General features: G+C 31.8%; 2 protein-coding genes and 1 long non-coding RNA gene across 3 annotated transcripts; 2 read left to right on the forward strand and 1 right to left on the reverse strand.

The window, feature by feature from the left end:
* On the forward strand, positions 1-3,779 carry LOC117687824 (uncharacterized). The gene is made up of 7 exons (XM_066077894.1): positions 1-75; positions 652-876; positions 1,204-1,458; positions 1,713-1,844; positions 1,975-2,210; positions 3,273-3,437; positions 3,722-3,779. Exons 1-7 carry the CDS (start codon positions 63-65, stop codon positions 3,767-3,769), a joined length of 1,074 nt encoding a protein of 357 aa, XP_065933966.1. The 5' UTR covers positions 1-62; the 3' UTR covers positions 3,770-3,779.
* A 15,037-nt stretch (positions 3,780-18,816) lies between these two features.
* LOC105332850 (putative 2'-deoxynucleoside 5'-phosphate N-hydrolase 1) lies at positions 18,817-20,066 on the reverse strand. The gene is made up of 4 exons (XM_034465077.2): positions 19,804-20,066; positions 19,632-19,703; positions 19,105-19,215; positions 18,817-18,905 (listed from the first exon to the last, which is right to left on the reverse strand). The coding sequence occupies exons 1-4, from the start codon at positions 19,979-19,981 to the stop codon at positions 18,817-18,819; spliced, it is 450 nt and encodes a 149-aa protein (XP_034320968.2). The 5' UTR covers positions 19,982-20,066.
* Positions 20,067-22,307: 2,241 nt separating this feature from the next.
* Positions 22,308-26,455, forward strand: LOC105318997 (uncharacterized). Its single transcript, XR_010714845.1, has 3 exons — positions 22,308-22,877; positions 23,787-23,887; positions 24,720-26,455. It is a non-coding gene; the product is annotated as an uncharacterized lncRNA (long non-coding RNA).
* Positions 26,456-27,491: the final 1,036 nt, after the last annotated feature.

The raw sequence follows: 27,491 nt of genomic DNA on the forward strand, positions 1-27,491 counted from the left end.
TAGGTTGTCCTATCGTCGAATATGGACAGGATGATGCTGAATGCACAATTCCATGCTTTGCCATGTGTTCAACCTGTGAGTGTTTGATTAGTTTTGTATATGTGTTTTCTTTGTGTGGTTTTTTTCATAGTTATTTACGTTGTTGTTGTTTTTTTTGTTTGTTTTTTTGGAGGGGGAGGGAGGGGACAGGGCATTAAAAACATAACTGTGCTGGTCAAGAACAAATGGCTGCTACCTATTGACCTAGCTAGCGAGAAAGAGAGAGAGAGAGAGAGAGAGAGAAAGAGAGAGAGAGAGAGAAAGAGAGAGAGAATCATAGAGAGATAGGGTAACAAAATAATAAAGTTAAAGAGATAATCTAGGCGTTTTCATTACATTAAATAAATTATCACTTTCAATAGTATATTTATATTTTAAGTCCCATTTACTACTTTTCTGAATCCCAGTTGTTTAATAAAGTTAAACCAATTATAGTTACTGATTATAATATAATTGAATATGTTAGATACTGTTATATCTATATATTGTCTCTTAGTAATTTTATTAATGTAATAGTTAAACGCTGAAAAACCAATATAATCAAACACAATATTTTTTAAGTGTGTGAACTAAAAGTACCTAGTACAAAGCTTGTAATTTGGAATTTTTAAGATCTGGAGAACTTGAGCTATAAAAAACGCACATGGCAGTCCTCAACCTATGATAAGTTGTATTCGAGCGATAAAGCTGTCGACGGGTTGAAATCCCGCCATTATAGCGACGGTCAGTGCACAATCACAAGCCCAGATCAGAGTATTACGTGGTGGGTGAATCTGCAGAAACAGTACAGGATTAGCTTCATTAACCTGTATTTCAGGACGGATAATTCTACAGCACGTACGTAACGTGGAATTTATATCCACATACAAAAACCGAATTGAAACACATAAGAAGGATCAATAGTCAAGGAAATTTGAGACTGTACTGTAATACTTTAATATAAACTTTAAAAAGTAGACAATATAATAAAGAATATTTTAGCAGAAGTAACGACATCTGGCTTAATGTGCAAAATGGCCGTATCAATCGTGGGTATATATAAATGTATATACATGTATACTGTATACAATTTTCTTTATGTTTTATTTGACAAACAGTTTATAATTTGGCATTTAACTTTTATATGTTCTTTGAAGATAATTTTTTTTTATTTTAAACGTTAAGTTTTCAGGAGTACGTTTGCGCCATATTACCTCGGGTTTGCAGTGTACATTTCGAACACGGCCGACAAAGATGACGGTATATTGTGCTATAAAGACCCTGGGTTTACTAAATATACTTTACCGGATCACTTGACCATAAAATGTGAACACAGTGGGAAATACGTCATCTACTACAATGAACGTCGGCCTGGGGTCTATTACGGGCCTGATTATCGTCACAAAGCTTTTGGGGATTTGTGTGAAGTGGAGGTTTATGGTATTGCTTATTAGAATCACCCGCCATACTTTTGATAAATAGCTCGTTGCATAAATATATTCCAATAGCGTTGCGTTATAAACAGACAGAACATGTAATAATGACAACTGATAATGTACATCACATGCGTAAACAATCACAACTTTCTGAAGAAAAAAAAGAAAGAAAAACTTTTGTAGGCCTACTCCTTGAATATTCCACTAATAACAAGTGCACGTGTACTCAATTTAAATCGTGTTTTGTTTTAAACTAAGGATGTCCAAGTCCTGTGGCGGATCTAGCGGAATGTTCAAAGCCCTGTCCTTCTAATTGTGAGACATGTTATCCCAGCACAGGTTTTTGTACAAAATGTAAACCCGGATTCGAAGGTTCGGCGTGTGAAGTAGGTCAGTACATCAGCGTTGTGATATTTCGAATATTTAAAAGTATTTTATTGTATTTATTAACTCATTATGAAATTGTATTGTGAATATTTTCCTGTCTTCTTAAGCATGCATACATTTTGCACAATTTTAGTGTGTGATGCAATGAATAAAGCTGTGATAACCACTGACGGTTTTTATAATGGTTCTTTCAACGAGATGTTTACTTCCAATGGACAGACATTTCTACCCACGCACAGTGGCTACGCACGTTTTATTTTGACTCTCTCGGGAAAGGCCACAAACATTGCAAAGGTGTCTTTCACTATCCATAAGGCATTTAACGTGATTGTGGCATTTACAAATGGCACACAAAATTTTACAAGACTTGTAAGTATTTTCATGGGATCACTTTAATGTGATATGATATGTGTAAATGTATATCTTAAGGGTGGCTTATGGTATTGACATACAATGTAGTTATGTTGAAGGAAAATAAACATCCAGAATCACAAAGGAAATTGGATATTCAAAGTAGATTTTTATGATACGTATTTTCAAAAGCAAATGATTGCATTTTCGTCAGCCTTAAGTTATGATATCAGACAACACGTCCTTTTTATTTATGTTACACGTATCGTTTTTGTTTGGTTTGTATATTATTTTTGTAATGTAATTTGGTTTGATTATTTTATTTAAGATAAAAATTGTTTCGGCATTAAATTGTCTAGCTGTTCAATCGAATCAAAGTCTGAAATCAAGTCTAATCTAATCTAAAATTTAATCTTCGATAAAAACCCGGCTGATACCGTTGAACAAATATAGTTAACACAATTATTATAGTCTATTAAACAGGCACTTTTTCGTTAAAAAATTAGTTTTTCTAGGATAAGTAAATTTTACAAAAAGGGAAATTAGTTTACGGTACTATACCAATACAACAACCTAAAACCTAACAATTTAAGGATTTTTTTCGAAAGAAGAAAATTAATGTGACACGTTTTAGTTTACTGTAAATGATAATGCAACGTGTATGTATTAAAGAAGCAAAAAAATATGTTATCAAGCTTCGCATAACCATTGCCAGTTTTCGCTAAAGCATAAAAATCCGACAGGTTAATTAAAGTAAAATTACTTATTGTCAGAAGAAATTTTAAAGTTATTTTGTATCAACGCATTTGTCTTTTGCATTGCTTCTGTTCTTTTTTCTTTTCTTTTTTTTTTGGGGGGGGGGGGGGGTTAAGGGGTCATTTGTTTATGGGGTTGGTTTTTTGTTTGCCTGATTTTGTTTTTGTTTTTTGGGTTTTTTTTGTTTTGTTTTTTTTTTGGGGGGGGGGGTAGGCTTGGCTTTATGGAGGATAGTGTGGGTTAGTTTTAATTCTTTCAAAACTTACGAAATATAACTTCATTGTTATATTTTTCATTAACGAACACAATTATTTCCCATTGTAGTATTATGACCAATTCACAGGAGAAGAACATTGGAATGTCGAAGTATTAAACGGATTTATGTCTAGAGTTCATCTAGTTCGAATCACAGTCGGCTACACCGTTCCTTTAACCATTTCGAATCTGAGGCTTCCTTTGCGGTCTTGCTTCAAAAATGATAATGATACGGTAAATTGTTTGCAGAGTATTTAACACGAACATTTTACTTTCAAGTTGACTTTGTAAAGTGTAAGATACCGACTGCTTAGCAAAGATTTGGTTGTCCATGTACTAATGAATTATTTAAAAAACTAGCTTTACGCAATTTGATATAAGATACAAACACAAGATATATAAACTGTTACCTTTCTAGGGAAAAACATTGAGAGAGAGAGAGAGAGGGGAAGAGAGAGAGAGAGATAAGATAACTAGACACCATTTTTCTGTGGTAATATGTTATTTCTCTTTTTTAGACACAGCGCAGGCAAGGAATGTTCAAATTTGTGCGGGAAATACACTGAAGAGATATGGTTTTTTTTTTGTAAGACTAAAGCAGAAATAAAGCATTTAAAAAAAAAAAAACAATGGTTTTTTAATTTCAAAATATACATTGACGATGCTTCTTTTTAATTTAGTTAAGGTTAAAATAAGACGTTGTTGTTAAACATCAACAACGTAATAGTCTCAGGTATGTTCATTGCAATGCAAGTTTATAGCATCACACAGTTAGATAGGGATTTTATGCCGATGAAAGAGAAAAAAAAACGTCAAGCGGAAATGTAAATTGAGGTAACTAGTAATATTATCAAAACTTTTTAAACGAGTTTCAAAGAACACATCAACACAACTCAGACGACCAGATACATTTTAACAATGGCGTTTTTTTATGATCAGCTACCAGGAAAAGGCTACACTTTATAATTGTTTATACATAATTACATTATTTCAGATCATTGTCCACTGTATATGACTATTCATAAAATAATCTTGCTCTGCAAGGGATGCATACAGCCTGTTGTACAATAAGTGTGTACTCTCAAATTATCTACGAAGTATATGAAAGAAGATATATGATATTAATAAACCAATATGACGCGTCAAATGATTTAATGTTAACAATGACTGTCTTTGAACGAAGATGAATTATTAACCGTGCAAAATGATAGTTTTTTAAACAGTGTAACATTTATAAAAAAGGTATTTTTTAAATAAAATTGAGAAAAATGTGCTTAGCAAAATCACAATACATCGTAAATATACATGTATTAGGTGAATGATAATGACGTACAAAACACCATTATCATAACGATTAATGAATGTTTGAGATATATTTAGGCGCATCTCTTCGTATTAATCATATACGTTTTCCCCATGTAGCAACAATTGTACATTTTGGTATATTGTAAAATGTGTAACCTCTCATAACAGCATCATCCAATCGGCGACCTAAATTTAAATGCTAGTATAGTCATTTATATTACCGGACAAATAACTGGACATGTATGTTGATGCGTTATATATATGTATGCAATATTTTGAGGCTTTTTTAACTTCACTTGAATTTTAAATAATTTTTACTTACTTTAAACAAAAGAAAAATCAATAGATTTACACTAAAATATTAGACAAACGAAATTGGTTTTTCTCTGTTTATTGGGCATGTCCCTTTAAAAAGACGTTTTCCCCACTTATCTTTCAGATCACAGACACTACGGTGTTTCTGGTATAAAAACAACGTTTATTATAAGAGGTAAATTTTAGTACATAATTCATATGGCAAGCCATTTTTGTCAAAAGTCCTTAGTAAAAAAGTACTAATTCATAGCAGACATGCAACGTTGATAAGTTAAAAAAAAATACGTTGAAAACATATTTCAAATTATGCATGAGCAGTGTAATATTGGCTTATACATGGATATAAGATAAGCAACTTTGTTGTTTTTTATCGGACATTTTAGTACAATAATGTCTCAATATAAACATGCACAGTTGCCCCACATGTAAACCTTTTCGCTTTTTAAAGTTAATTGTATAACAATAAAAAGATGTTATTAACATTTAACATTACACAATACAGTTTCAAAAAAAAAAAATACAACAAACACAATAGCACACATTGGCATGGAAAAAATAACACAATCAACGAAATCACAACGATCCCATTATAGACATTGGGGGGTATGATACATTACATGTGCGATACGATAAGTCGCCTGATACAAAATAGCTTTATTCTCTAATCTATTATTAGATTAATATTAGTATCTTATATTTTTAAAAATGATCTAATTTTCTCATTTTTGTATGGCTCTCACATCGATAAATGCAATAAACGTTATCTGCTATAATAGAAATGTTTAATACTATCATATAAAACATAATTTTATCCTAGCCTGTCAAATATGAAAATATATATGTTCTGCTTGTATAAATAACGTTGAAACGCAATGATATTTCTTTATTATTTTATACTTGTTTATCACTTAAAAATTGACACCCAACACTTTACAAATACTTTTGAATGACGTGTTTATGATCTTGCATTGTTTTTTAGTAGATTAGTAAATACATAAATCTAACATTTTAGAAACCTGTTAGCACACTGACTCGGCAAAGTGAACATTACTTCGAAGTTTAAAAAATAGCATAGCTGAATTTATGAACATTGAACTGATATTATGATTATGATAAAGTTAATTTTAAACTTTATATCTAAATCTAAACAATATAATATTTTACAATTCATACTACTTATTCACATTTAATTATCAAAATATAAGCAATATAGGGAGCTCGGAATTTTAAATTACATACGCGAGTTTTGGTGAAATCTTGATCTTGCACCATGAGCCGTCATATTTATTCTGTTGTAGTTGATTTCTTAAAAATCAGAATTAGAGTAAAAGTTTTATAAATGAAATAATTTTTGCAATATTATATGGAAGATGTCAAGAACTATGAGGGAACATTGGTTCATTATACATGCTCTCTCTCTCTCTCTCTCTCTCTCTCTCTCTCTCTCTCTCTCTCAATAATGTTAATCATTAGGTAGCTCTAGTAATCTAGACCTACAAGGTTTCAGCCAAAAAAGAATCTGCAAGCTTTCGTTAACAATAAATCTGAGATTTCTTTAGTTAAAGCAGGCAAAATGTTTTGCTAAATATATAAAGCAACACCTATTCCAGTTGTTAGTCAGATTTTTCCCTAAAACTATCCATTCTCAATCAAATGCACGTGAAGGGATGTTTTAGAGACTTATAAGAAGGAATTTAACTCCTGCCTCGGTCTAATTATTGATTGCATTCCCGGTTTTTTTTCATGTTTCTATCGGGTTAATTAATCCTTTTATCAAAGGACTGCAAACGATAGCATTGTCTAGCCGCTTAACTAAAAGTCATTTTTTTTTTATTATTGTCCAATTAAATCAATTTTCTTTGAATAATATTAACATTTATGTATATTTTCATTAAATATATAAATGATCAAACAAAGAGATATCTATTTAACTGTCTATTTTGGGTTAAAATATTTTATTTCAAAATAGAAACTAATGGACAACTGATTTTTTCTTCCCCCCCCCCCCGCCTTAAAAGCAAAATTTCTGAGGGTTTTTTTTATTGTTATTTAGCATATTTATTCCAAAGGGTTTGTAGTTTCACGATGGTGGGGGGGGGGGGGGGGGGGGCATATGTCTACAGACCAAACTACATTCTGAAAAAGCAGTTTGCTTTGTAACGTTTTTAAAAAACAAATATGAATTATTTTATTATTTGATATTTGATTTTTAAGTTTTAATTATCGGCCGTTAAAGAATATTTTCCTCTCTAAAAGAGACCGATTTAAATTATTTTTAACCCCCCCCCCACCATAAGCAAAACATTTTGTTTTAAAATGTATTATTTAAGTACATTTTTGTTTTTTATAAATTGAATTTGCAATTAATTATACTTTTTTGATAAATCACTTTGGGTTTTTTTTTATCTTACAGAAATTTCGATATATTGGGATGTAAAGTGTAGACGGGAAACGCGTGTTAGCGTTCCCAGTTTTCTATGTCTTCTCCCAATTACATTAATCATCTAAAAAATAAGAAAATTCCATGTTTCTGCAGCTATACATGATGTTTTTTTTATCGCTTGGACGACTAACATTGACATTAGCATTTATCATCGACAACAATTTATTGTTTCATTTTGAATACAGAATTAATTTACACAGGATCAAACCGCTGTTGGAACACCCCTTTTGTGTACGTTCAGTTGCACTGTTGGTGGTGTTTTGTTACAATTGCTTATGGATATCAATGCCCCGATCTATCAGCTATTGGAATGGCTTCCCAATGACCCTCCCCCCCCTTCATATGCAGCAGTTATTTGTGGTTTGGTTCTATCGCTTTAATTCAAGTCAGCTTCAGCCTTCATTAGCTAACAGTCCACATATCATTGCCCTTTTCACATGCAGCTTTAAGTAATATGTTGTTTCCATTTCTTTGACTGATATCAGCTTTTATCAGGTTATAGAGCACATGTTAATGCCCCATTTCACATCAACTGTTTGTAGTGGGTTTTTTTGTTTTGTTTTGTTTTTTTGCTTCTCTCATTTTGAATGGCCTCAAATCCAGCCTTATTTAGCTCATTTACAACGATCCAATTTTTTTAATGCCACTATAACTGGGGTTTTGTTTCCAACGCTTTGCTTGATAGCAACTCCTGTTTTTATCAAATGTTTGACCACAGTAATATTCCACCTTTCACAATCAATTATAAGTGGTGTTTTAATTCCATTGCTTTGATTGACATCTGCTCCAGTACTTATCAAATGTCGATCGTAAAGGGATGCTTTCTTTCACATACAGTCGTAAGTCATAGGTGCTGTTAATTTTCCATTGCTTTGATTGACATCAGGCCAGCTCTAGTCAAAAGGTTAATGACAAAGAAAGAGAAGTTTTTGCGTGCAGCTGTAATTGGTGTTTTGTTTCCATAAGTTTGATTGACATTAGCCCTAGCTTCAATTAGATCCTGGACCACAGAATAGTATCCTTTATCACATGCAGTAATTAGTGGTGTTTTGTTTCCATCGCTTTGATTGACATCAGCTCCCGCTTTAATCAGCTCCTTGACCACAGAATAGTATCCTTTATCACATGCAGTCGTTAGTGGTGTTTTGATTCCATCGCTTTGATTGACATCAGCTCCCGCTTTAATCAGCGCCTTTACCACACCATCGTTTCCTTGTACACATGCAGTCGTTAGTGGTGTTTTGTTTCCATCACTTTGATTGACATCGGCCCCCAAGTTTATCAACTCTCTGACTATATTGATATGTCCACGATAGCATGCAAGTGTCAGTGGTGTTCTACTTCCAGTTAGGTTAATATCAGTTCCCGCTTTTATCAACTCTTTGAAAATGTTTAAATGTCCCATAAAACTTGCAGTTGTTAGTGGTGTTTCCTTTCCATATTTCAGGTTGACATCAACATGACATGCTTTAATCAATTCCTAACTACATGTAAATGTTCTTTAAAGCATGCAACTATAAGCGGTGTTTTTCCCCATCTTTCATATTAACATCAGCTCCACCTTTAATCATCTGTTTAACTACTTCTAACTGTCCACAATCACATGCAGTTATAAGTGATCTTTTGTTTGTATTATTATGGTTGTCATTGGACTCCATTTGGATTAAACGTTTGACTATATTCAAATGGTCCAGATAGCTTGGAAAGTTTTGCGTAATTGTCTCGTTTTTCTTTAGATCAACTTTAGCTCCTGATTTTATCAAAAATTTCAGAATTTTGAAATAACCGTAATCACATGCAGCAACTATTGGTGTTTCCTTTTCCATCAATATCTTCACATTACGTGGCATTAACCCATTAAAAAATCTGAACAAGAATGGCCTCTGATTAGCTCGATCGGCTTCATCCTTTAAGTTTGCATTTACATCAGCCCCCTCTGTTATTAACTCTTTAACTACGTTAAAATGTCCATTAATACATGCAACAAAAAGTGGGGATACACCGTGGTTTGAACGATTGACATCAGCACCCGCCTTTATCAACGTTTTTACAATGCACAAATTACCTGTTGTGCATGCATTTATAAGGGGGACGTGTAGATGTACATCAGCTTTAGCTTTTATCAGCTCTTCTACTAAAATTATGAATTCCCCCTTACATGCGAGTTGTAATGGTTTATATAGGATATTTCCTTTATTGACATCAGCACTTGCTTTCAATAACGCTCTTACTATGCTAGTTTGTCCATTTTCACATGCAGCTGTTAGAGGTGTTTCGATGGCAACACATATACTGGCATCAGCTCCAGCTTTTAGTAGTTCCATGACAATATCTTGGAATCCACATTTACAAGCAATAATTAAAGGATTGTCATTGCAGTAATTTACTCTATAACCATGTTTGTAATTTAAAGTGTCTGCATTGACGTGTTGGAGTAATATTTGCACGGTATTAAGATCTCCAGAATAACAACTGAGACAAAGCAGGCGAAATTGTTCTATAATTACTGGTTCGTAATATGTATCAACAGAAGTATCCACATGTGCATCAACATGTGTTTTACTATCTGCGCCAGCAACAGTGTATCTATCTTTATCACTATCTGTTTTGTGGCCTTCTCCAATATTGTTTTTTTATTTTTTCTATTTATTCATGTGTGAATAAGGTCGGAAATGTTTATTGAAGGAATTTGCGAAAAGGTCATCAACATTTCCATTTTCTCTGATCATTTGATTTAAAACATATTGCAAAATCTGATGATGCCCAAACAAAATAATCCATGCTATCCCTCTAACACTTCTAATCCGTTTATGTAATCCGATGAATCTTTCATTCATCACAAATCTCAAAGAAAAGCTTTTCATCTTCTCAGTAGAAGCTTTTTTTGGTTCATCAATCCATGTGCAAAGATTTGAGTCCTCTGACTCTGTTAAGAGTAAACTATGTAGATTATAATACGAGTGTTTCTCCAACACAGCAATAAAGTATTGAAGCAAGGATTGACTTTTTAAGGATTCGTTCCCAAAAACGTTATAAAATTCCCGATCCTGTACGTCTTTGAACAATCGTGCAGCTAGCATTTGGTTCTGTGACTCATGCAGATGTATATATAAGTCGATGATAGCTTCATTTGCATGATTTTTTTCGCTGAATTTGTCATCTTTGCATTCAATTTCACTCTCTTTTTTTGTCTAGTATTTTGATCTATTTTGATATAATTAGCAATGTAATCACTACTTGCGTATTTCAAAATTAGTTCTGGAAAATCATTACCAAAATGATATGCGATAATTTCGAACATGGAATCATGAATGAAAGTGAACTCATTGTCATTCTTCTTTGTGTAAGTCCCTTCCATTTGCAACAAGGCATCAATTAATTCAAAGCTTTCTGTGGTTGAACCTACTTTACATTTTCTTAGGATGTTGAATTTCATCTCATCAAACAAAATTTTTTTTTTCTTCTGATTTTCGTTGGTTCCATCATTTTTACTGTTTAATATTTTTTCTGACAATCTGTTTCCGTTAACCATTAATAAAACTAACGAAGCATACTGGTGTTTGTTATGTAGTTTCAGTGAATCCATTTCCTTAATGATACAAGGAACTGGTGATATAAAAAAAGTTGGTCCATAAAATTCCAACTCCTTTTGGGTTGAATACAGTTTGCAAAGAAATGGAAACATTCTTGAAGATGAAACCAAGTTTTTTGAGCTCAGTAGATCTTTGTCTAATTTATACATTTGGAGCAAATTTTGTTTGTCGTCATCATTTAATGAATTTTCTCTACTTTGTAAATTAACTACATTCTCCGGTTTTACCAAAATACATTCCGATATCTTTTCATTTTTAAAGACTGCTTCGCGACACGTCATTAGTGTTTTGGTTTCTGGATTGATGGGATCTCTAAGTATTTCGCTGTACTTATTTATCACATGAAGTTCATGTTCGTTTAATCCAAAAATTCCTAGTACATCATCGATAACAAACACCTGGGGAGTGTTTCGGTTAGAATAATCCTCAATTTTGTTAATCTCTTTAACTGGACAAAGTTCACACCCTTCTTTTTGCAGTTTTAGGGCAATATGATGGGCCGTTGCCGTTTTTCCGGAGCCTGGAGCACCAACAAAAGTTATGTATGGTTGATTCCTGACTTGATTTAGCATCACTGGAAAGTTGTGGGTTTCTAGAAAGACTCTGTCATCTTCTTCCCATCTTAAACTATCCCTTTTATACAAAACTGAGAAAGAAAAATATGTTGCCTAGTATTAAAAATCTAAATACTCAAATTGCATCAAACTGAATCATGGTTTTGATATAAGCGTTTTAATATACGTCAATGCAGTTCTGGCACTACTGATATAGACTTGTAGAGCAATTGAAGAACATCAACTTATTTCACCAAGTGTTGATTCAGTATTTTATTGTCCTTGCAACGGAAGTTTTATGTTGTATTTTGGGACAAATTTTAAAAAATGTGAGAATTTCACATATGACTGTATATAAAAAAAATACCTGTCACATTCTCAGGAACACATCTATTTTCGATTAAAGTTGTTTTCTCTGTTGATGAAGATAAAATCAAAGCTAGTTGTTAGTTAAAAATACATAGATCATATTCTTGTCAATTTCAAATAATACTATTATTCATTTCATGTCTTTTTAAAAAAGGCTACCTGAAATATCCTTAATTTGTTTATTCAAATCCACCAAATTCTTTGATGTATTTAGATTCCTGTTCAGGTTCCATGCAACAATTTCCAATTTCAACAATTGCGTCTTGATAAACAGTAGATGTGCCCAGGTACTTTTCCAAATCCTGAATAATGCTAGAAATTTCTAGAACTTTGTTATTTAAATCGGTGTCGGAAATTGATATATCTGTACAATGCCCGTACTTGTTTCTTATCAATCGAATTCTTTCAATGTTTGCTGACACGCTCTTGTCACTTGAGATTGGTTCATTTCCCCATTGTTTTGTATGAGGTGGAATACTTGATATGTTTCGCAAAAGAAAAAAGAGTAGAGATATATCAAAGTCTGAGTAGTTTCCATTGAGTATGATTTTTTTTGTTCTTTGGTGATTGGAAGTTGTTTTTGTTTTGGTAAAGTTGCTAGATATATCTTAACTTTCTGTGACAGAGTTGACGGGGGAATCTCTTTCTTTAGAACATCACAAAGAACATCAGTACAAGGACCCAATATAATGCGGGCTATACGAGCAAGGTTGGTGGTTTCCCGCGTTGATGCATACTTTGCGTTAGCCATTATTTATAAATCCCGGTACCATTTGTTCAGCAATTTTAAAGGATTTTTAAAAAAAGTATTAGGTCGTCTCTTTTGTTATTTAGAAAAGTACACTGCATATATAATTTTCCTCTTTTTTTCTCAAAAATATGCATGTTTGGTTAATAAATAATTTAGTAGAATAATCAAACGTATCGTTTATTTTCATATAATATTTCCGATACTTTCATAGATATAGTTCAGAGCTCTTACTTAAGGCAAGCATTATTTGCAGGACTTGAATTTTGATCTCCCATTCACTTTACTTTTTAGTCTCACAAATTCAAAATGGTAAGAAAGAATATGTTATTTAAAAAAATAATCATCCTTTAAATTAAAGGAAAAAATAACATTTTATCTATGATGTATTTTAATTTGTATAATTTTGCTAATAGAAACGTTGAATGATTTTTTTTAATTTTTAGGCAACGACTCTGGCAAATTTATAAAACGGTAACAGATACCTGGCTTCGTGAAGGTAGGAATGGTTTTAGCCTATTTGATATCCCTAAACAACAGTTCTTGTCTGTTCCATTTTAATATGATGTTTTATTGGTTTAATGCCTGTTTGCTAATTCTGTCTGTCCACAATTATTAATTAACTTTTAAGTTAGACTTAAACCAACAAATATTACATTGTCCTATCAAGGAATTGAATAGTACGTCTTCGTGATTGATCTGATATTTCTCTCACTGGCAAAACTAATTCGCCATATTTTAGTATATATGTTATACTCTCCTTTGTCTTTTTATTTTTGTCCATAGGAAACAATTTAACTGAAGTTCAATTAATGATGTAATCAACGGAGCAGTAAACTCGATGATAGGATACCCACTTGGTTTTTTTGAATATATAATTTAAAATTTCTTGGTATGGATTAACCACAAAATTGAAATCATTATATATAATTTTATATATAGGAGTCTTTAGATATGATTTTAACTATGTATCGAACATGTATGGTTTACAAACAAACGTTCTGGAGATATTTTTTTAACAAGAATTTCATACAAAAACTATGAAATATTTTTATGCAAGAAAATTGAAAAGATTGAGCTTGATTGTTTGGAAATATGCATCATATTTTAACAAAATAAGCTAATCTGATTTTTCCTCAATTTAACAACAAAAGAAAGAATGTGTCGTATATTAACCTAACGATTTTTAGTGACTATTCATTCTTAATGAAAAAACCAACCGTTTTTATCCTTTGAATCATTGTGTGTTTAGATGTCTTTTTGTTAAAGATTTGGCTTTAAATAATATTGTTGATTGATACCTTTTTAGGAAGGTTGGCATCCAATTTAATTTCTATTCTGCAAGAGCATTGATTTAACATGTTTATTAAACATTTCATATATTTACGTGTTACAAAAGACTGCAGAGCTGTATATTAAAACTCACTGTGTTATTATTATGTTTTATGTAGAAACTTGAATTCTTTAAACACCCTAAAGAAGGGGTCAAACAAAGCAAACAAATATAAGTTAGATAATTCTCGCATGTGTGACGTTAAATCAAGTCAATATTTGATATAACGAATTACTAGAACGTTTAAATTACACTCTACAATTTCATCAAAATCGAATATATGGACTGAATTGCGACTTCTATTATATTTTGAGACTTATGAATATCTTTTCCTACATGTATAATGTTTCCTCACACAGTTTTATTGTAAAATTGTATTAAGATAAAGTGTACTGATAACCAACAGTGCTCAAACTCAAAAGTCCAACAGAAATACAAATTACATAGGTTGGATAAATCAGTAAATGATCTTTTTGAAGCTGAATTGTCTATTTTCTTATTTATTTAATACATAAACAGTTACTATATAACTCCATACGAACAAAGTCTAGCATTTTGACTGTTGCACTGGATCTGTTAGATTGGAACTGTTAAAATTGACTGTTTAAGAGACTGTTGACCGGTGACGTCACTTTCTGCGATAACATGTCATTGATTAGAAGGGGTATAGCAAAACAATTGCTGACTGTGTCTCGGGCAATTGGGCAACAGTTTGCGAGCCGGTCCGACAGATCAACTGTTGCCTTTGACCCCAGTCAAAAACTGGAATTTTCACATGCATAAGGTAAACAACAGTTTTGTTTGTATATCAATGAACAAATGACAATATCAAACTGTCAATTATCTCAAATATCCATAAAATGAAATACAAATTCAAAGCAGAGCAACACGGACAACTACAAAATCAAAGGCAGTATTAGGCGCTATAGAGAGGTGGGCGTCTCCTGCCGACCGGTTACACAAACCGTTATTGGGTCAAGACAATTAATCGTTATCAACACTATACCTACATACACATGTTTTTGATTAAAGCTGACACTTTAACTAAGTAAATACAATTATTCCATGAATCAACAAGAAATTTACTTACCTTTTTACATCCAGGCCTCTAGCGCACTATGTTACATTAATGATATATTCACGTCCTGTTTATTACTCTCGTTATCTGGCAAATACTTAATCGTGATCGTAACCTTTTAGCATTTCCTTAAGCTTGATTAAGCAGTGAAAATATTTAAATGGCCAATTTATGCAATGGTAGCGCTGCATTCATTTATTAACAATGCGGCGTCTAACCCTCGGTCATATCAACCAATGCCAAGTTCTTTACCTTCATGATTCAGATATTTTTTTTTCAATTCAAAGATAAAATAACAGCTGATGGTTTTTCGAGATATATTAAAAAAAATGTATAGGTTTTGACTTTGTTGATTGTGCTCTCAGATTTTTTTTTCCTAAATTATTATATGGAAGAAAAATATCTGAACAAAATATGTTTTTATCACTATGAATATTTGACAAATGTAAAACATTACTCCCAAATTATTAATTACAAAGTTGGGCTGATTTGTAAATCCTAAAATATGAAAGTCAACAATGTTCTAAAACTGGTAAACCGTAGATTTTTTTAATGATAAATTGTAAAAAAAAATACATGAAAAGCACGTTTCTTATTGACTAGTTCTATCTAAAATACATCATGTTATTCTGGGTTTCATTTTGGGATCATCATACTCACTACAGGTATGTCGATGTAAGGGTGTTTGGTTAACTTCAGTTGGCGTTTCTCCAATTTTGTCGATTGACTACAAATCAAAATTCTTTTTGCCATCCTTGTTGAGAAGGCCCGATGAATTAATGTTAGACCATAATTAACACCTAATTGTCTACGGACTTTTCCGGGGTTTTTTTTCGATTACGACAAAGACCGCACGGCGGGTGTGACCAGTCAGCAGAGGATGCTTACTCCTCCTAGGTACCTGATCCTACCTTCAATGTATTGGAGGTCTGTGTTGGCTCAATGTTTTTATTTTGACCATCACAGATAAACCAACTCATCAATTTTTTATTTTATTCCATATTATAACATTTTTTCGATTTTCACATTTACCTCGATTATGACATGCCCAATTGTGACAAAAAACATACGGCAGGTGCGACCGGTTAGCAGAGGATGCTCACTCCTCCTAGGCACCTGATCCTACCTCTATCATTTTGGAGGTCCGTGTTGCTCTGCTTTGAATTTGTATTTCGTTTTATTGATTTTTGAGAAGGTTGACGGTTTGTTATTGTCATTTTTATCATAATGATGTAAACGCATCAGCATTTTTCATTAACAGCTGAACTGGATAAAGTTGATACATGGGCTTCCACATGATGTGTGGATTTCAAAAAGAAAATATTGCTCAACTTAGAAATAAATCCAGTAATTTACAAGCTCAAATTTGTTATCAACATTTAAGTGACATTTGAACTTGTAATAATTGTGGTCACACATGTGAAGACAATCTTCATTTTTTCCTTGCTTGTCCAGCTTACTTAACCACAAGACAATGCTCATTAACAGTATTCGAAATAATACAAGAAAACAAAATGACGCAAGCGTCAAATTGGCTGCAAAAAATATAATTGTTGTATGAATCATTGATTGTTTACATAAAAAACACACACTACAAAGAAGAAAATAATGAATTGGTAGTAACTATGTTTATGGTAAATTTCAATATATATTTTCAGCAGCACGTTTTAAGTTTAACATTTAACTATCATATAAAATAATCATGGTTATTTAATTTTTATTATTTAATTTTGATGTTTCAAAAGTATTTAAAAAAAAAGGTCAGCTCAAATTTTCAGATCTTTCATATTTTTCCGAAAATTATTGATAAGGATGTCATTTCAAGATATTTTTCTACCACTTTTCACATTAAAATATGATAAATACACACACAAAGTCATTTCAATTGACGCATATCATTTATAGAAAATAATAGAAAATCTTGTCATCCATGTCTTTATTATTTTAGGTTTATAGTACGTATGTCCCGGATACCGATCCCGATACATTGTTTTGAAAAGAATGAAAAGCTCTGAAATTTTCCAAATAGACATGGTTCCATAAAAGTGGAGGGAGGGGGGGGGGAGCAACTCCATGTTAATTCAATTTTTTGTATGTAATTTTAAAAAATTCTTTGTTGCACAAAAATGTGGGGGAGGGGGGGGGGCAGGCCCCCTGCCCCCCTTCCGATGCTACGTGCCTGACATTTACAAGTAAAACAAAAAATATGTATTTTTTAAGGCATGAAACATGCAAACGTGCAAATATACTTTTAATCCTCAAAAAAGGCATAATATTCTACACAAAAAATATCCTACAGAAACTCCGTTAATAATATCTTAATGTATATTAAATAACGGACCGCCTTCTGGCGGCCCGTAATAAACCTAAACACTCTCAATTATGAGAAAATATTACATGTTTTACTTTTTGGGGATAGAAAAACTTTCCTATAAATCCAACTGCTCAAGTTTTCGAGCATTCAACAATATATCAAGTCAACAAAAAGATTCTAAATAATACCTGTTTTAATAATCTTGCATATCCTCCTATCTATACAAGCACTCGATGTCGTATATTTCTTATTCGTATTATATACTTCATGTAAAGTATTCACTATCATTATAATTTTTCTTTTAATTGTTTATATAACCCCATTTTTTTTTTATTATTTTTTTTATTTTTTTATTATTTTTCAGGGGAAAGGGGGGGGGGGGTATTTTTGTTTCTCATTTTTTTTCTCTGTTCTTAATCCTACATGAATTCCAACTTCTTAAATGCTTCAATAACATGTTTCATATTATTTTATGTACATATTATATTCTGTAACTTCTTTTCTTATTTAATTCAAATGTAACTGAAATATTAGTTGTAACTTTGATCCTTGGGGAGCGAACTAAAATAGGCATAGCCTCATGTCCAATTCTATTATGTTTGTATTTGCATAATAAAAAACTTGTTAAAAATCTCCATATATCGGGGTTTCCTCCAAAAAATGTAAAACATCCCAATATCTGTATATTTTGTTGAAATGTCCAAGGAAACCAATTGTTTAAAACAATCGCAATTTCTTCAATTTCAAAGTGTTGGGGTGATAACTGGCCTATTGTCTAAAGTGAACGTAACATTCAACAATTTAAAGTTTCGATAAATCCACTAAATTTGATGTCAAAAAAAATGTATAAAGCATTAGTATAGCAAAAAGAATAACGAATTACATAATACTAGTAGTACAATACAAACAACACATACATTGACTCCAAGGTCGTTTAGGTAAATATGTACATGTACAATAATAGAATCAATCGTACTTTCTTTATTTGTTTAGTTGCTACATGTATATGCAAATCTAAATCTGTCTGTCAACAATTATAATTACATTTCGGAGTGATTCGTGAAATAAAATAGATTCCTTCCCTCTCTACAAAGTTTATAAATTGTGTAACAATATGAGCTGTCTGCCGACAATTAAAATTCATTTTGAAGTGATTCGTGAAAAAATAGTTTCCTTCCGTCTCTACAAAGTTTATAAATTGTGGAACATATGACTTGAGAGTGGCTCAATCTTCGAAGATAATTTACATCCTGATTAAACTATGAAAAAGAAACTTTTTTATACAATTTTATCCATTGCATCCACTTGAAACAATTACAATTAAACAATGAATTATTAAAACATTTACAAAACTTGTTCATAAAACTACAAAAGATTACCATATCATGTTTTGCTCAGCGGTTTTTGAGAAGTGGAAATTGTTCATAACGAAACGTTAGAAATTGAAGAAAGAGAGATATGTTTTGTCACAAGGTAAACTCCAATTTTTTAAAAAACATTGAATAACTTCACATCTTCATTAAAAAAACTTAAAACTCTGTATTTAACTTGATGAAAAAAACTACGCGAAAATTCCAGGCAATTGATCTTCTTTATAGTTGTATACGAAGATTTTTTCTCCAACAGCACCCGCGACCATCGGTGATAACCCTGCAGAACAAAACCGCTCGATAGTAAAAAAAAAAATACAAAGTAATTGGAAGAATAGATTATTATATTGTATAATAAAGACAATTCCTCTAGGTAAATCTTAAATCATAAAAGAAAATTTAAGAATGATAAATTAGCAAACACCATTCTATCCTGGAATGTTGTCTTTTGCGGGTAAATATGAATCTTAAAATCTTACTTTCTTCAGAATCAGAACGGAAAAGACAAATGACAAGTTTGTTGAGAGCAACCGCTCTTCCAATCTCGTATCCCACTCCTAATGACTTCTGTGTTACTTCGGCAACAATGACTACCATGGGAAAAGAAACAATGCTTTGTGATTTTATATAGTTTGCTATGCAATGACATTTTGTCAAATAGAAAAACATCAATAATAACAAAAATTATTAATTAAATCATGCAATGTACGTTGTAATAATCCTTTGCTAGTACTTTCAAATTTATGATAAAAAGTAAGTAATTGTTTGGCGTGGCTAGCATATATACAAATACTTGTGGTTATTTATGGAAATTTTTTAACTCGGTCGATATATATCACTTTGTAAAACTGCCTCTTGTTTTTGCTTTGCATCAAAAATATGATTCAAATATTGTTATGCATATGACTTATTGAAAAAAAGAACTTTAGCAAGTCCAAAGTTAAAGAACCTTTAGAAGAATAGCCTCTCATTAATTAAGTTTTATTTTCTCTTTTACAAATATTACCGTCACAATCATATAGCCAGTCCATGTCCCTATAATGTATAAAAACGTCAGTTAGTCCCGCGTTGTCTTCATCTGCGAAAGTAAAAAAGAATCAAACCGCATTTGCCATATTTTCTCCATATCGATTATATACACTCAATAACTGCAAAAAATATTCTAGGTTTTATTTTACCAGCTTCAACTGTTGGGTTTGCCACATGTTCTGTCAAAACTTTGCCGTATGTCTTTAACTGTTCAACAATTCGTTGATATAAATCAGCATACTTTCTCCCTCCAGTGATTCTCCCGGCGAAATAGATTGTAGGTTTTTCAGTCATGGTATTCAGTGTTAATGTCCTGCTGTAAGACATTAATTTAATCAACGTTTCTTGCTACATGTACCTCCTTTTTATATCTTATATCAAATTTTTCATTTATAAAAGGTGCTATTGAAATAATCACTGAGTCACATTCGAATATGACATACGAATAATCATTTGAATTCAGATGCTTACTATGTTATTAGTTCTACTATAATATAATAAAAAAACATTTTTATTTTTATGATCTTTTAATTTCTTTTTTTTTTTTAAACAATTGTCATTGCATTCCTTGACAATTAGTACGAATTTGCACGTATTACGTATAAATGATAATTTTCAAGTCAATCAACTTACAGTTAATGGATGTTTTACTTGTAGGATGAAAATATTCTTCACTAAAACACTAGTATATCTTAATCCAAAACTTCATGAAACTTTCAAAATTGAGAGCCATGAGCATGTAAAACCCAAATGAAAATCTTACGAACATTATCAACTGAGTTAAAGGTGGTTTTCATGAAAAACAAATATATCCGATTCCTTGATGGTTACCTTAGGATAACTTTGTATCGGTCATTGTTCGAAGATAGACAAAATTTCATTGGTTCGTGTACACAGCATTGTTAAAATGCAGCACGTCTTAAACAGTTGAAATCTACCGACATCGATCGTTCTGGATGACTGCACACATTTTTTACCTTTCCTGTGGACTCATAATACACCTTGTTTTTTGTCTCATCGGTTACCATCGAGGTTTTTTTCCTCGTGTCCTTCACTTTTAAAGGTGAATCAAACATACACTACTGAATTCAAAAGCCACTGATACTCCCAAACATTGTCTAACATCCACTGTATATTCACTGTACCCTACTGTAAATCCACTGTACACCCACTGTACAGAGCTATGTACCACACTTTATCCTACAGTACCCCACTTTACAGAGTCTCTGTACTCCACTGTACTCCACTGGACAGCACTGTACCTACCCACTGACCAGCCCTGTACCTCACTGTACACCACTGTACGGGGCACTGACCAGCACTGTACCCCACTATACACCACTGTACAGGGTACTGACAAACACTGTACATCACTGTAACCCACTGTACCAATGTTTTTATAAGTTATTCATATGCTTGAACAATGAATTGGATATTTACTTTATTTGAGACTAAAATCTGGATTTGTTTTGATTCTTTCCTATTGCTTACAAAAGAGAAAATGGGCTTCTATTTCTTTAAGTTCACATATAATTACATGCTAGATCAGGATTTTTTTCCAGGGAAAGGGCAGGGATATCATCCATTTCTGGGAGAGCTTAGACATATTTTGGATAGTTGTACAATGTAAGTTTTAAAAAATTGAATTATCCTCTGCTCCCCCCCCCCCATCCTCCGATCTGTGCATGTATTAAAAACTCAGAATCCAATTATCATACAAAATAAAGCAACTTATGCAATTTAAAGGGGAAACTATTTATATATATTTCAATATCAATTTTCTAGTAACTAAATATTTAGTTGGTTTTTTTTTTTTTTTTTTTTTGGGGGGGGGGGGTTCTTTTTACAATGAATTTAATTTTATCAATATTGTCAAATAAGTATTAGTTTACATGTAACATTAAAGTTTTGAAATTCAGAGAATTTAAAACTATGTATTACATTTTATAAATAAAAAAAATCCACCATATTGCACAACATACTGATTTTTTTTTTAAGTGCGAGAAGATAACTAACTGGACTATACTTTAAAAAGTCATTGCAGTTTTACTTCACAGGAAGATCCGTGAGTCAGTGTCTGTTTATAGTATAAATACTTTCAATAAATCAAAAGGTGTGAATGTCGCAATATTCAACCTTATAAATTGTCAGTCTGACACCTTGTTCAAGATATAATGTAATTCCCTTATAGGGGTATTTGTGGTCTTTAGAGTATTAAATCCAGTTGAAATATATATTTTTAAAGATATTACATGTATGAATAAACTAAGTTATCTTTATATTCATCATTATAGAAGCGTTTTTTTATTATTTAAATCAAGTCGGTTATTAAACATGTTAAATATTTATAAATCTCTCCCCATCCCCCAGCAGTCGCTGATATCAAAATAAGTATAGTGTTAAATTAAAAATGAAATGTGGTGATAACGAACAGTTTTCAAATAATATTTCACTCTGTTACGATACTTTAAATTATAAACTTTTGAATTCTAGCACTGTTCGTTATCACCACATGTCATACATCTACATGTATCTTCTCTTGCACAGCTAAGAATGTTGCCATGATATAGATGATATATATATATAGAGAGAGAGAGAGAGAGAGAGAGAGAGAGAGAGAGAGAGAGAGAGAGGATATCTATAGTGTGTGATTTTATATTTGCTTTATTCAACGAGTTGAAATGGTGTACAGTACCGTCAACGCGGATCCCGTATTTGACCGCGCTCCCCCTGCGGTTATTTAATCCTTTCCGCGTTACACCATCGCGGTTAATTCATCGCGGTCCTCGCTGCAGCCATGTTTAAACCGCGGCGGTGTGGCCTACCGTTGTACAAGGTGATCGGAGATTTTTACCTGTATGCTACACACCTCACAACCTTATTAGCATAATCGGAACCTTTCTGGTTTTTATATTCACGAAAGAATGAAAAAACCCAAGAAAGTCAAAACTTCGTATATCTCGGGATTTTAACGAGACCAGTCTAATACTCGTGAAAATCGAGAGAGGAGTTTAAATGGAAAAAGTAAGTAAACGTTTTTGTATCTTATATTGGCAAGCTTTTAAATTATTTAAAGTTGCAGAACAATTGTTTCTTAATGTGAAGTCGAAGTTTGGGGTGATTAGCCTTATCTCGTTAAATTTTGTTCAGCATGAAACAGTCTGAACAGCCATCCTCGATTTTGTCAACAATCTAAAACGATCTAAGGAGTAGTCATTCGTCGGTAAGAACATACTTACTTACATTGTTAAACTACTCAAAAACTCTTTTTAAAGCCTACAATGCATTAAGTCTAGTACACATGTTACAAAAATGTCGATAATTAATGGTCGTTGTGAAATGTGACTTGAAAGACATGTTTTAGTATGAAATGTGTATGCAGGTGTATTATAGTCAGTTTTTACACATATTGTTACGTAGCATACGTTAAAAAAATATTGTATGTTTTTCCTAGAATATTGAGTTTGTGTCAATCATGCTTTCAGTAATTTCCATACAGAATTTCCTCGCCACGTACATGTACAATGTACACTGTACATGTGGTTGATATCTGTATCTCATTCAAACTGTTAACTTTATGTCTTATTTATCTAGTAACGATGAGAGTGTTTATGAATCAAGGGTCTGTATTTGTTATGTAAATATAACATTATACGATTGAGAGTATGAGAGAGAGAGAGACTCAGAGAGAGAGAGAGACTCTCAGAGAGAGAGAGAGAGAGAGAGAGAGAGAGAGAGAGAGAGAGAGTGTGTGTGTAATTACAGTGTACATGTAATTGTTATTGATTGCCTTGCTTCTATGAACAATATATATATATTTCAATAATGCCACATTGCACTAGAAATATTGCTGACAAAGATGTTGAGAGAGATCATGGAGAGAGAGAGAGATAGAGAGAGAGAGAGAGAGAGAGAGAGAGAGTACGAAAAGCCATAACAAATTTTATAGTTATATGTCATTTCCCACTTAATGAGTTGTTATAGCTGTTATCATGGTAATGTTTTGACCATGTCTCAAATACTGCATGTGCCCATAATAAAGTGTAATCTAGGACACACCCTTTTGTTTTGATAATGACAGCATTTAGCTTTGTAATGATAGCTAGTGTATCTTTTTTCTTCTAATCTACAGATTTACCTGCGGCTTCCAGATGATCTGAAAATGGGGAATATAGAAAATATTGTCAATTTGATATTGCTAATGACCCAGTCATGTCTGCTGAAGCCCAGAAGGTACTTCTTTGTCATGTAATAAACATACAACTTGTCTTCCATATGTAGATATATTTGGTTTAAGCTAATTGAAAGCCAAGCAAACTTTAAGAGATGTGTTTTACACTCTATGAGAAAATGGGATTTGCAGTAATCCCATGAATTTCTTATGCTGGAAATATGTTTTTCAGATTAGTTTTTGTTATTGAAGCAATCATATTTTGGTGAACATATAGAATGTTGATAGTTGAAACTCATACAGACAATCATATGTTACATAAGAGTTACATAAGTGTTTATGACTTTGATCTTTGTTCAATATATTTAATATCTTTCTGTCCACTGGATGTCTAAATATCTTTGAAGTTACACCATTGAAGTTACACATTCATTACATTTATCATGTGTGTGCAGAATTGATTGAGCCAGGTTTCCTGATGTTGTCATATAAGTGATACATTGTACTGCTTTAAAAAGTACCCGGTATATATCACTTGTGACTTACTGGTATATAAGTACATATTTCATTTGTAAAATCATTTGACAAATTTAAAGTATTTTGTAGTACTGAAATGTTTTTATGGCTTTTGAAATTACTGAAAGTACATGCACATGATGCAACTATCTTTTGACGCTGTATATATAACAAAAAGAAACTGTCAGCTGGGTTTAAAATTAGTGGCAAAATGATGTAATACATGTATGTACAATATTAGAAAAGATTACATTGTTAGTAATTGCACATTCCATAAATAACTTCATTGAATATATACATGTAAGTATTTGATGAGTGCACAATGTTTGCAAAAATTGCATGTAATTCTCTTAACACTTTATGTTTATTCTATTTTAGTTTCCAGACCATGACATTAATGAATATTTCTTGAATGGAATGCATGAGGATTAGAATGGAACCTTATTATGCCCTTTTACCAACCATCTTTTCAAGATTTATGGAGCCAACTACAGAAGAATTTGATCTATACACATCATTCATAACATTCTTATTTATGTTGCATAACTTTAAATGTTACTGGATGAATTGTGTTCACATAATGAATACCAGCAAAGTTTTTATCGAGTGCACTTAATTTGTATTTTTCCTACCCATCCATTTAACATATGTTTTTATATAACATATTCATTTACATGTAACATTTTTGGAAACAGCTACTTTTTTAAAATTGGAATTTAGCCTTACTATTTTATACAAGTTTTTTTTAAAAGGACTTGGACACGATTTTAGATCAAAATTTTGTTTCAATTTCTTTATGCATAAAATGATTTACTTGCACATTTTGAATAATTGACCATAATTTGAATGTTAGAAGTCAAATTATAAGAGAGATACAGGGGTAAGAATTTATTGTTATGTAAACAAAGCTCGAGTCTTATGTTTGTTTACAAATAATATAAAGTATGAAATTACCACTTCTTTGAGAAAATGATTCATAGAAAAGAAGGTAAACTGATTCCATGTGATCATAAATGATATTATTAATAGAAAAAAGCAACATTTGAATGAAACTTACACCAATAAAACACATATGTAAATAATAACAAGACTCGCGCTTTGTTTACAAAACAAAGAATATTTAATTCTTTATCTTTCTTTTAACTCAGTATTTGACTTTCAAATTTTGACAAAGCATTAAAAATACCCATATCAACCATTCTAAATATTGAAAATGGAAATATAAAATTTTGAATTTTAAGCTCAAATTGTGTCTAAGTCCCTTTTATATACTCTTTTGTATACAAACAGAACAAAAATACTTAGTTACAATGGGAAATGGACATAATATATATAAAAGTGTCTGATAAAAGTATAGGTCTTGTTCATGAACAGAAGAAATTGACAGAAAAATATTCAGTTTTAGCCATGAAATACAAATATTAATATTTTTTAAGAATATTATTTAATCTAAATAAGTTATAAAATTTTATTTTCCTTTATTCCAATGTTTAGAAACAAATCCAATATATAATTAAAACTGCTGTACAGTATATCGTATTGATTCCTATGATATATCACTTTAGTTTCTTTAACAGCATGTTTATTACTTTTTTTTCTTAAAATGATGTATGTACAAGGTCATTAATTTATTTTCATTATATTCAACTAGATACAAATAGGCCTTCTGCAACCTTTTCATTGTTTGAATGGTATGGAGTTTTAATTACCTTTCATATGAAAAATGACATCTAAATCTTAAATTGCTGTACATTATATCCTATCCATCTAATGTATCACTTTATTTATGTTGAACTTCGTGTCTATTAGTATTATGATTTTTTTTAGAATGATATATGCAATTTCATTAATTTATTTTTCATTTTAAGAAAATTCATTTTAAAAAAGATCTCATACAACCTGTGTATTTTTTTTTCAGTTTACATAACACAGTGTATTAATTGAATGTAGTTGTGTAGATTTATGCATGTACCTACAAGCAATATACATTTAATATTCACCAGGTACATGTACCAGCCTATATTTGATAAATAAATGTACTTCTTTCATGCCTTTTTCATGCCTTTTACTCATTGTTATATGTATTTTTTATAATTAAAATACTTTGAAAACTTTTCTCAATTTATTTTTTTTAATAAGATTAAGAAACGGACTATAGTTAATGCACGTTTTCAAGAGTTGTCTCTCTTGGGGACAATAATGAATGCTCCCCAGGGTTCATGACCCTGAATATTGAGTAGGCTGTGAGGTGTGTGCTATTAGACACTAAGACGGCCACCTAACACTGAGAGTCATTCTATACTGGTCATGTCTGATGTATTGTTTTCATTTCACACATTAAAATGATTACGTATTTTACATGCACGTTTTCAAAACTCCTTATCGATTATTTTAGAGATATTTTAATTAAAGAATCATCTGCACCCATAATAATTTTCATGAAACTGTTGATATACCTATTATTTCAAAAACATTTAGTCATTTTTATAATGTTATCTACATGACGGAGAGGGTTAGAACTATAAAACATTATTTTTCGATTTTTTAATGATTTTAAACATTTCCGACTACAAAAATGTTTTAATCCATATCAGTTTGTAGCTCGTTTTACGGCACTCTCTCGATGCTCAAGACAATTAATCTAGTCCGTGGCAGGCACATGCTACACGGAGAACGTATACCTACGGTCAACGGCATGATATGAAAATTTTACTCAACCCTTAAAATACTAAATTATATTGACATAATTTTATGTCAGTTCAATATAAAGCTACAACACAAATGTACATGTAGTATCAGCTGCGAATACCGTTTTTCGTAACCGCCCCCTCCACCTCTTCTACGTTTTAATGACTGTAAAAGTACATGTAAATTGTACTTGACTTTAGTCCCAATTGTTTAACACAAAGGTGTGAAACCATCGCATTGACGGGAAATCACTCTACGCTTGAATGCACAGAATAAACTGATACATGTACATATGAGACAGGTGGATAATCCGTGTAACGAGTGACCATCAGGAATTTCATTTGTTTTTCAAACAATTTTACTAACAGTAATAACAAGAGAGAGAGAGAGAAAGAGAGAGAGAGAGAGAGAGAGAGAGGGGCTGTCGATACTCAAGACAATTAACCTAGTCCGTGACGCTAC

The sequence above is a fragment of the Magallana gigas genome, chromosome 1 (genome assembly GCF_963853765.1).
Source record: "Magallana gigas chromosome 1, xbMagGiga1.1, whole genome shotgun sequence".
NCBI lineage: Eukaryota > Metazoa > Mollusca > Bivalvia > Ostreida > Ostreidae > Magallana > Magallana gigas.

Excerpts from the sequence above, each read along its gene's own strand:
- LOC117687824 (XM_066077894.1), top strand. Across the intron at positions 2,211-3,272 it reads CACAAAATTTTACAAGACTT|TATTATGACCAATTCACAGG; the intron begins GTAAGTATTTTC and ends TTCCCATTGTAG. Across the intron at positions 3,438-3,721 it reads TCAAAAATGATAATGATACG|ACACAGCGCAGGCAAGGAAT; the intron begins GTAAATTGTTTG and ends TCTCTTTTTTAG.
- LOC105332850 (XM_034465077.2), bottom strand. The coding sequence starts at position 19,981 with ATGTCTTACAGCAGGACATTAACACTGAATACCATGACTGAAAAACCT. Across the intron at positions 19,704-19,803 it reads AAACCCAACAGTTGAAGCTG|ATGAAGACAACGCGGGACTA; the intron begins GTAAAATAAAAC and ends TTACTTTCGCAG. Across the intron at positions 19,216-19,631 it reads CTGGCTATATGATTGTGACG|TCATTGTTGCCGAAGTAACA; the intron begins GTAATATTTGTA and ends TTCCCATGGTAG.